The sequence below is a fragment of the Botryllus schlosseri genome, chromosome 15 (genome assembly GCF_051294905.1).
Source record: "Botryllus schlosseri isolate E-star chromosome 15, Bs_hap1, whole genome shotgun sequence".
Taxonomy (NCBI): domain Eukaryota; kingdom Metazoa; phylum Chordata; class Ascidiacea; order Stolidobranchia; family Styelidae; genus Botryllus; species Botryllus schlosseri.
This window is the reverse complement of record NC_137250.1, coordinates 8,954,902-8,966,375: the sequence shown is the minus strand read 5'-3', so window position 1 is coordinate 8,966,375 and position 11,474 is coordinate 8,954,902. Positions and strand designations below refer to the sequence as shown.

The following is an 11,474-nucleotide window of genomic DNA, read 5'->3' as shown; positions in this document are numbered from 1 at the left end:
TATATTGAAGTTGGCTTTAACAGCAAAATATGAGCAGTTTGCTTATCAAGAAAGGATCACTCATCACTGCATTTATATCCTGCCTTTATTGTCTGAAGGCAATGCATTGTTTCTGATGTATTTCGGCAATGCATTGTTTCTGATGTATTATCAACGAAACGAAATGCAATCCCTTCGATGGAAGAATTCTAATTAATTCATTTAGCAAATCACATGGCAGAAATGAATAATAACAGTCATTGCCAAGTAGTCAATAGTCATTGAGGCGACTTTGCAGTATTTGGTAGTAGAGAAAACGAAATTGACATTGAGGAACTCAATTGCGGATAATTCCATGCGAACATTCACCGTCGGCGCTTCAACATGCTCGCCCAGCGTACTTTAGTGTTGGTTCTGCGGGATAGCTGCGTGCAAGAATGGCTAAATGACGCGACAAGGTCGTTGCAACACCAATATCTCCTATTCTCCTTCACAATTAAATCGGTCATCTAGCGATATCAATACCTTCATATCAACTGTAAGCAACACCTCTCTGCTCTTCTGCTGATTAATGCCGTTTTCACGCTAAAAAACGCGTGGACCACGCGTCGAAATGAAGAGTGACAACAAAACATATTTGACACTCGCAGCAGACAAGCATGCTTGGGTTTCGGCGTGGCAATGAAAGCGATTAATTTCATAGCGGAAAAAAGATGAGTCCAAGAGTGACTCACGGCGATCTGTACACGGCAAGACGTCAGCGCGTCGACCATTGCGGTAAATATATATGTGACTGGCTCACTACTACCTGTGTACCTGACCGAGGAATTCAAATGCTTGGATCACCGCGTGGTCTCCAGTAATTTTTATGACGAATTTCCGAGTCGGTACCGTCGTGAAGTCCGTGGCCTTTCATGTTCAATATCCAAAGAATTTTTTGCACCCCATACCTCATGATATCTGATAAACTCTATGATTCAGCAGGAATAACCACATAGACAAACATTCTCAATAAATGGTCATCTGTATTTTGCAACAATCATGATCACAAGCGAGAGTGCTTAGGAGCGAAGTAAATGCAGATGGAACAAATAAAAATATAGGACCAGTAATCCTTAACATAGAAATCCCGATCGGATGCAAAACGAACTGCAAGCCATCCAAGCGGATTTTATACCCTTGTTTGACTATCAGCAACTACTTTGTGCCATAGAAGGAACATTTTCTTTACACTTATCAGTGGAGACACTACATTGTTTTCCCTGCTGACTGAGTACCAAATTTCCAAGTCCCTTCTTCAATCGTATGAATTGACGTTTGAACTGCAGCCCGTCGCCTTTAGACAGCCTGAAATCTACCAAGCACCGTTGCTCGCCACCAAAAGCATTTTGAATAACAGACGCCTTGAAGATTAGGAGATTTTTACGGTGATCTTTCATGGATATCGTGAGAACGCCTGGTGAGTTCTGCTTCACAGAATGTCTGTAACAAAGGAGTTTGAAATTGAATTCGACTTTTCTCAGATATTGCTATCATTCAGTAGATCAAGTAGTTATTGCAAATTTCTAATGCAGAATGGCTTCATCAGCTGTTGAATAATAATTGGAAATAGCCCAAAAACACAACTTCTCCCATTTGAATACATGGAGTATGGATCATTACGGATATGCCCAGGAGTGTGGCTGTAGGCTACATAAGTACTCCAAATGCAACCTTGAATAGCAAAAAGGTTGACCACCCCTGGAGTAGATAAACCTCTGCTTTCAAAACTTGTGCAATGTAGCTCAGTGAACAAGTGCATCTCAACCACAGATCAACGATAATCGGGCATCATACCCTCTTGATTCGCAGAACTCAACGATATCAGCGATCGTCATCTCCGAGTTTTTACAGCTCCAGAAACGAGTCAGCCTTTTCACGAGACGCTGCCAAATATTTTGCGACGCCGCGGGAGTCCCGTTCCATTGCGTGCTCAGGAGCATATTTTCTGACTCGATAGGCTGCAAAATATCACACCAGGCAAATTATAACCGATCCGCGGCAGCAGGATTACGTCAACGCCATACCTGTGACAGGCAAGAGTGAGTTAACAAGCGATCCACAGATGAAGTCGATATCCCTTTCGCGACGCTGTTAATTTGAGGTTCTGGTTGCGTAGTTGAGTGCTGCAAGAAACTAGGTGCGTTAAATTCACTTGTAAGGTTATAGAATATATTTTAATCTACACTTACAATGTACACAAGAAACGATTTGAACCAATTAAAAATATCGGAATATGAGACTAAAACCAATCAAAAGCTGTATTTTCAGCAAGCGCTACATTCAACCAGTTCAGGGCATGATGGGAAGTGATGCTATTCGCAACCATTAAAGACACATAACTTCAAACGGTTACCAGTGAATTCGACGCTTGGCTAATTGGGCATGCTGAATTGGACACTTGATGAATTTGGCATTAGAAACCTAATAACTATTGTTATTATGAAAGCGATACATCAATCCCGAATAAATATAATCAAAAATGAATGTTTTGCTTGATATGAGCAACTGAGCATGTATTTTTATATATGGCACTCGGTGAATTCGTCATGTTACATTCTGCACTCGACATTTATCAGGGTTGTAATGACTCGAGTCATGACTCGACTCGAGTCAGACTCGAGTCACGATTTTTTTATGACTCGACTTGACTCGAGTCATTTTCTTGAAATGGGAAAATGACTCGACTCGAGTCAATATTTGGATTGACTCGACTTGTACTCGAGTCATTACGCATGACTCGACCCAAGTCATTGACTAGGCTTATTTTATATGACTTGAAGATGAAGAAATTTGCGAATCATAATGGCTAGATCAACGCATCCGACGAATTCTGCCGACATCGCTGTTTGTCACCACTGCTTTCGTTGCACTTGTCTGATATCAGGTATGCCGCCGTAAAAACAACAGAAAATGATACATAGTAGCAATGCATTGTACAAAATCGTCCAGTGATGAAGAGGTAATAGATCCTCCGCAATTAAAGTACTCAAGACTTTTCAATTATGCAAGCAAACAATTGAATCAAAGTTCAATTAGAGCCAATGAAATGACTCAGATGGTGAAGAGACTGATAAGCTCATGTGTAGATTTGAAGGCGATGATTCTTTGCATTTTGGGCGACTAGAAAGAATGAGTATTCAATGCTCTTCAGTGTGGTTCCAAAATGCTTGTCAATTCCTGCATCTAGTGCACTAGTGGAACGTGTATTCAGTAGATGTGGATTCATTCTACGGCCATGCCGCTTTAACATATTTGAGGATCTCCTTTCCACATTACTATTTTTGAGGTGTAACTTATTGATTTGATCTGCTGTCTGTGAAAACACACAATGCCCCTCGTCCATTTGACGTTTTGTTAGATATGTGCATTGTGCAGTAATAATGAATGGCTTATGTTGTGTGATGTTTGTACAATATGCCTGTTCTAAAATAACTTCTTTTTTTATTTTATTGGGTGGTTACATGATAAAATTGTTATGTTGCATAAAAGGAACACTGAATCTGGCTTAATTTGAAAAAAGTGGAATCAATGATGTGAGAGGAGAATATTTTGGATTTGAAAATAAATGGAGTATTTTAGTGAGAAATTCTTTCATACAATATAATTACATAGTAGTAAGCCGACTATTTTTTCATATCCAAAACATTCTACTCTAATAACTTCACTTTTTCTAGTTGGAATTGAGTCAAATTTGCTATGAATCAAATTTTTACACAATGTAACAATATCATGAGATAGCCGGTAAAATTCGAAAATCTCTATTTGTAATTAGTCTAAAATTTTCTTTCATAACATTGCTTTCTACTGGTTGGAATTGAGCCAAATTTAATTTTTTAGGCAATCTAGCAATTTTAAGAAGTAGCCGGAAAATTTGAAAAAATGTTTTTGAACAGCCTCATTGTACAATTATTTCTCCAATGCTGTAACTGCGATGTAGTCTGTAATGCAATTGGGAAAACCTTTAGTATAATCAAAAGGTATCTGTTCTGTTGTCACTGCACAATGCACATAGTTGCATGCACGCTTTTACAGCATGCTGGCCTGTTGTAAATACCTCTACATAAACATGCATCTATTGATTCTCTATCAACTAGTATCTTGACGTGAATTTGTTGGTTCTCTATCAGATAGTATGTAGACGTGAATTCGTTGGTTCTCTATCAGCTATTCGTGAGCTATCGTCCATGTGTTCATGATAAAAACTGAATGCTTGTATTGGTGATGTATCAGACTGACAAGAGAGATATTTGATTTTAAGTTCTAAGATTAGTAAAGTTATCTTTAGCATCGGTAAATGAGGCCAGGACCTGTCCGTTATCTGCCTAGATAAACACGTGGCAAGACTCTGATAGGGACAAAATGAGCATGTTTCGCAAACAGGGAATTCGATATCACCCAGGCAGGATTGAAAACATGAGTTGAACATGACTTCAATACTGTGACTTGGACTCGACTCGAGTCATAACACCATGACTCGGACTTGACCCTTCAAACGGTGACTTGGACTCGGACTCGAGTCTGTGATGAATTGAAAATGACTCGACTCGAGTCAAAACCACAAAAGTATGATTGACTCGTGACTCGGAACCATGTGACTTGGTTACAACTTACAACCCTGACATTTATGTATTAGTGTATTCATATTTGGGGTTAGGTTAGGGGCTGGCAATTACCGAATTCCCTGATAACCTTCTGTACACAGGAATCGAAGCTGGCCGTGGCATGCTGTTGTGGCATCGAAAATTGCGGAAGATAAAGCGCTTGCCAGAATCTCACAATAAAGCTGTCTTCCACCGGGTCGAGGCTGTCTCTCAGACGCTTCACAAACGGAGAACTCTCGCTGGTCGACGACAATCTCCTCTTGAACGGAATCGACTTTGTGAGCCATCTCCGCAAAAAAGAACATACTACTTCAAATCATCCGTGCTACAATCTTGTTTAGTTAAATAGACGTTTGATCCGCTCTAACCCAAACAAACCACTCACTACAGGTAGGCTATCTCTACTTCAAGTAATTTTGGATACTTGGATATGGCATCTACGTTACTTCTACTCGAGCATACCAACGAAGCAATGACTACTTTCACACCTCTGATTGAGTGAAAGTGTAACCAATAACAGTGGTTGTCAAACTGTGGTATGCGAAAGATTTTTAAGTGGCACACGAAGAGTTTGGCGGGTTTAGTTTTATTTAGCTTATAACAGGGGTTCTCATCCAGCTACCTACAGACGTTTATTTTGCGGCCAGCGACATCGCTCATTAGGAACACAATTACTACTGGCACAGTATTGTTGCATATCAATTAAGCTACTTGGCTCTCTTATCGCAACGTCTATGTTTTGTTTGGTCTGGACTCTGGTTTAAGAGAATTCCGCTGCGTAGTACACTTTAAAACAGTGCTTCACTCACCGCAAATGGTTTGAACAGAAACCAGAACAAGGAACGGCAGAAACTGGGTTTGTAACTTTGTGTATAGAGCTTCTTGGAGGTACAGAACTTCAATATACAATTGAATAGTATAGTCATATTGAAATAAACCCGAATATTTTCGGCTGACACTCGTCAGGGGTAATCGTCAGCCACTAGTAGAGAATTGGAAAGAACATTGTATATCAACAATCGTATCTCGAAATATGACGTCACCAGCATGAAATGAGATCTCAAATATAAGAGCGTTCAATGTACTATTTTAAGATGGTACACGAACTCCCTTTGTTGACAGAGCTTCGGCTGATGTATTTTGATAAAGGTCGACTCCAAGGCACACCGTAGATGAAAATGTGAGCGGCCCCTCCCAATGAGGAAAGGCTCCAGTGTCCTAAATGTAATAGCCCACAAATGCATGGTAATAATGTTTTGCGGGTCGCAGCGTCTTTTGCTGGTAAAATGCGGCCCGTTATACATGGGAAGTTGAGAACCCCTGGTTTGCAGTTTACATGTTGCTGTCCTTGTAAGAATTACTTCAGCTGTGCAACAATTTGAGGTTGGTACTGTTGGGTCGCCTAAGTTTGACAACAAAAACCAATATATTGGCGGAATTGGTGGCTAACTAGGATTGAGGAACACCGACCTATAATTACCTTGACCAACATCGATGCATTGCAAGATGAAAAAAAGCAATCGAATCACCTGTCTTTTTTAATCGACGCTATAGTCAGTCTGTTCTGCGTTGATTTTTCGAGAATTCTTCGCAACAAGGCCAGCGGACCGGTCTCTATCTTATTCCAGGGAGACAGGTGGACCTTTCGATCCAACCAATCGCAATATTCTTGACAGCTCGAACTGGGCTCGTCCCACGGGAGTTCGCCTGGAATGGTAACATGAGACGAGGCTTGCTGCATCGCTGCACATAGCATTCAAGTAGCAGACAGAAAATTTTCTGTTTTTCCGAATTAGATTAGAATTAAAGCTAAACATTTTTTCCAAGTCAGCTAGAATTTGAATTAGAATTACTGAATTCGCGAAAACTTGAACATCGAATGATGTTGAATGTTCAGTTCAAAACAAACCGTAGTTCATTCTGATGAGCAAGAGAATAGCAAATGCCTAGTGTACATGTACAGCAAGCTTGGCTCGTTTCGCACCATACAGTTCTCATACTGTAGCATTTTCAGAAAAACCAGAAATGAGATTAGAATTAAAATTAGAGCAGAGAAACATTTCACAAATTAGATTAGAATTAGAGCAAAAAAACATTTCACAAATTCGATTATCGGCATTTCGCTCTAATTAGTCCTACTTATTCCTGGAGCTTTTCGAGCTGACGCTCGTCAGGGGTTACCATCAGCTGTAATGCGATTCTCATTCAAAAACTTTGTTTTATCAACAATCGATATTGCTAACTATGACATGTGACATCAAACGGAGCAAAAGACAAAATTTATAATACGCGAGAGCTTTAGTGCAGGCACGAAGAGAACCTAGTAAACGTAGGCAAATCTATAAATGGAGGTAAGGGATCGACCATCTGGTTTTCAAAAAGAACGTCAAGGAATGCCGAGTGGTTGTGTAAAACTATTCATTTCCTTTACCGACGTGAGTCCCAACGCCTGATGAGGAAACTGTCGCAATCAGATTCCTTATAGTATATCACAAATGTGTCATTGACATAACAATTGTATAAAGGCGGTTTACTAAGAAGAGACGAGCTTATCGTCATTCCATACCCAAAAATATATTAGTTGAAACAAAATAGGCACCGATGGTGACCCCATAGCTACATCATCGACCTGCCTATATACATGATATAGTTGATAAACAAAAGTTTTTGACAGCACGCATTATATAGAAAACGATGACGATGGGAATGAATATGAACGATGGTAATGAATATGAATGTATTATTCAAATGCATTATAGATATCTATTATTATAAAGATCTATAATTTGCACACAGTAGAACAGATGATAAGAGCCAACCTGCCAACATTGCAACAAGGACAACTGCGCAAGACCACACATCTGCAGGTTCCGCATTGTACGGTTCGTCACCCAAAACTTCAGGAGCCACATACGGAGGCGTGCCACAACATCGATTGAGTAATCGTTCGCGCCCTGGCAAAAAAAACTAGATAGAAAGATGATGAATACGCATGAAAACATCGGACAGGCATACCTCTATGGCGATAAATTGTTGCTAGTCCAAAGTCAACAATTTTCAAAATATTATTTCCGTCAAGTAATAGGTTTTCCGGTTTGATATCACGGTGAGTGACACCTACGGAGTGGAGGTATTCAATTCCTATGAAATAATACACGATAAGCCTTTTGGTAACCCAGAAATTTCTAATCTCAATTAAAAGGATTTGAGCGGAAGATGGAGTATTGCATATCAAGTGCAGATAGTTGGCAATCATTATATAGGTAATTGCAAAATTATCACTGCGTGGTACTGGATATACTTAACACGGGGACCCATACATCAAATTTCTACTCAAGGATTGGGAGTCTGGGAGAGGGTTGGTATTTCAAAGTTGTCAAAATTTACAACGAACAATACATTCTCATTGCTACACCTTCTCTAAGCTTGGAGTGGATAAATGTAAAAATATGTTTCCTTCGTGACAATCCTCTTTACTAACAAGAGGTTTTTCAACTCTAACATTTGAATATGTCACGATTTTAATATATCAAGTTTGACTCCTATGTGAATTTGTGCGAGTCCCGAATTCAAGCAGGCACGCTTGGGTCACAATACCTGCTATCTCTATGATGGAGAGACTTTGTTCCAGACAGAATAGCTGCAGGTCAAAGTTGTATCAGGAGTGAAGAAAAATTTTCAGACTGGCAGGATTGTAATGACTCGAGTCATGACGTAAATGGCGTAAAATGACACATTCGTAAAATTATTCGACTAGAGTCCATTTGTGTATTGACTCGAACCAAGTCATATAACTTCAGACTAGGACGGCTAAGACGGACATTTCATTGTGATTTCGAAGAATAGTAAAGTCACCGCGTCATTGATATTTCGTCCATTAGTCCTGTGGAAAATGGGGCCAGAAACTGTTAGGACTGCGGAAGATTACGATATTATGAATGCGAGCCATTCTATATCAATCGAGCAGAGTTGAAAGTGGGTTGAACCAGACTGAACTCAAAACTGAACAGTGAACACATTGACTTAGACTCGAGTCACAAAACTATGACTCGGACTTACCCTCTACTCACTGACTTGGACTTGACTCGATAATGAATTGAAAATGACTCTAATTGACCAGAGTCAAAACTAAATAAAGTGAGATTGACTTGTGACTCGGAACCTTGTGACTTGGTTACAACCCCGCTGAACGGGCATGGATAGTGAGGATATCACAACACATCGCATGTTTACATCACTAGAGATATAAACTGAAATTTAACACGCAAGATGAGATAGCCACCTGGTTGAGCTTTGAGAAGGATAGTTTGACCATGCTTTGAGCGAAACCAAAGAAAGCGCACCCTATGAAATTGTCATGCCATTATTTCTGTAGAGAAATCAGGGTCGTGCATATTCAATATGAAATGCAATTGACTCTTTCCATCACTAAACCAGCAAGTAAGACATTGCCAGAGCAGAAACAAACTCACCATCACATTAACTGAATAAATAATTAATGTTCTATCATGTTTTTTGTATTTATTTCTTGTTATCAGTCTAAATACTACTTACTGAATAAACCAGCTTTAATGTTAAAAAACGTTTCTCAATATTTTATATAGGGGGGAGTTGAGTTTTAAATTTTTTTAAAGGGAGCCACGGTGTAAAAAAAGGTCGGGAAGCGGTGATTTAAGCATTGCGAAGAAAAAATTATTCAATATCTAGAAAGGATGTTGATTTCGGCGTACATAATATGTAATGGGTAGCCTCGTAGGCCTATGTATCAAACACCACAAAAACAAATAGTCTGAATACAATCCTAATAGTCTATTGATAGGCTACCTGAGATCAATTGTCGGAAGTAGGATTGAGCCAAAGATGCTGGCATACCAGCGTCAGGCTCAATCTTATCAAATAGTTCCCCACCACTGGCATAGGCAAGAAAGATGTATTGATGCGTTTGTTCCTTTCTTGTCCCATAGCACTTGATCACATGTTTGTGGTTAAGAATCCGATGTATACCGACTTCTTTCTTTATCTAGGTAAAGATATAAATTGAATGACAAAATGATACCAGGCTTTTGGCACATATACTGGGATATACCGATTATACAGTTGGCATACCAGTAGGCCTACATCGTATTATGGCTGTTTATGAATAGCAATGGAAAATATAGGCCCAATATGGCTCTTTTGACGAAAAAGATTCTTGAACCCTGAAATATAGACATAATTATCGTCGCAGTGGAATCACGGTGTCCATTTTATACATTTTGAGAAAATTTACTTTACCGTACGTACGTAAAGTTTTCATCTTCTTTCAGCCATATATTGACCCCGATTAACTTTGAATTGATGATGGCGAAGATATGGCCTATAAAAATTGAAAATTTTTCATAAACTTGATTATTTTCAAGTTTTAAAAATGGACCTTCAAAATTTGAAAACTGGACATAAGTCACTTTGATTCCACTGCGACGATATGGATGCAACAATAGATTTCAGAGTAGTTTGATATATCAGGATCAGTTTATATATAATTTCATCTGATCACAGTGATCAGAACACCCACAAGATTGCGTACAACAAAAAAAAAATAGGAATGTGTCAAAACGATTCTGGAGTAGTCTTTTAAATCAGACACCTATACTTGGGCCTAAACAATGTAATGACATGCATTGCATTGCATATGCATTAGCATTTTGCATATAGCACATGCACACCGAATAATGATGAATGAAGAGAGAAGAGCTTATGCTATAATAGAATATTATAGGCTATTATATCATTGGTATATAAGGCTATTATATGGTGTCTATAGGGTAGGGTAATAACAGCCACTGCATGAATGCATACCAGATCAAGAGTTGTTGAATCGGTGATTCTTTTGAGATCGATAATCTTCACAGCCACTGCTTCGTCTGTCGTTTGATTGATTGCAAGCCTGACTTCGCCATACGCTCCCTCGCCGAGTATTTGCACAAAATCCCAACCATCAACAAATGGAACGACACCATTAGTCATTGTACCTCCCAGAAGGTTGTCGGCGTCAAATTATCACCACCAGTACGCAATCGCTACCTAGTAATAAGTATAGAACTAACAGGCCACACCAATATTATTCTAAGATCGATGCTTGCTGATCTTTGCTGATTGCAGAATGCAGATATTGTTTATAAAATTTGCCGCCATTCGTCACTAAAGTGTTCAGGGTCGCACGTCACATGTATCAAAAATAAAACAACATTTAAAGATCGAAAATGGTTCTCAGTTCTCATCTCCAGTGTCCGAATCCATTCAATAGTAGTGATAGACAAGATTTTCGAAGGAGGACATTGAAAAGGCTCTGCCTCGAAATTTCACCATATTGAGATGTCATGACGGCTGTGACCCAGAGGTTGTCACTAGTTTTGCGAGTTGATGAACTGTATCGCTTCGAAGTATCAAAAGTTGTTCACAAATATTTTTCCAATAGTCTCCCTCCTGTGTTTGATGACTTTTTCATACCTGCTAAAGATGTCCATTCCCATTACACGAGATCTTCGTCTAAAGGAAACGTCTACTTACCCCAACCCAATAGCAACCTAACTAAGAGATCTATCGACTACTCGGGACCTATCATCTGGAATGCATTACCATCACATATCCGTGAATTGCCTTATAATAGATTCAAAAAAGCCCTACTTGATCGCCTCTTGTCGTTACACTAACACTGTTGCCCTACCTCGCCCAGACATTGCTTCATTGATCATTTGCTACCATTGTTTAATTTTTTATTATATTTTCCTTTCCTAACCAAACATTTTTTCACAGCCAGACTGTTCTGAGTCAAGTGTACCTGTTTGATGCTGGTGTGATCAGACTAGATGA

General features: G+C 39.3%; 1 protein-coding gene across 1 annotated transcript; it reads right to left on the bottom strand.

Annotated features, from left to right (window-relative positions):
* Positions 1 to 984: 984 nt before the first annotated feature.
* On the bottom strand, positions 985 to 10,778 carry LOC145458051 (serine/threonine-protein kinase Chk1-like). Its single transcript, XM_080336359.1, has 9 exons — positions 10,461 to 10,778; positions 9,447 to 9,642; positions 7,638 to 7,763; positions 7,442 to 7,576; positions 6,152 to 6,329; positions 4,798 to 4,909; positions 2,046 to 2,144; positions 1,816 to 1,979; positions 985 to 1,461 (listed from the first exon to the last, which is right to left on the bottom strand). Exons 1-9 carry the CDS (start codon positions 10,626 to 10,628, stop codon positions 1,170 to 1,172), a joined length of 1,470 nt encoding a protein of 489 aa, XP_080192485.1. The 5' UTR covers positions 10,629 to 10,778; the 3' UTR covers positions 985 to 1,169.
* Between the last annotated feature and the right edge of the window lie 696 nt (positions 10,779 to 11,474).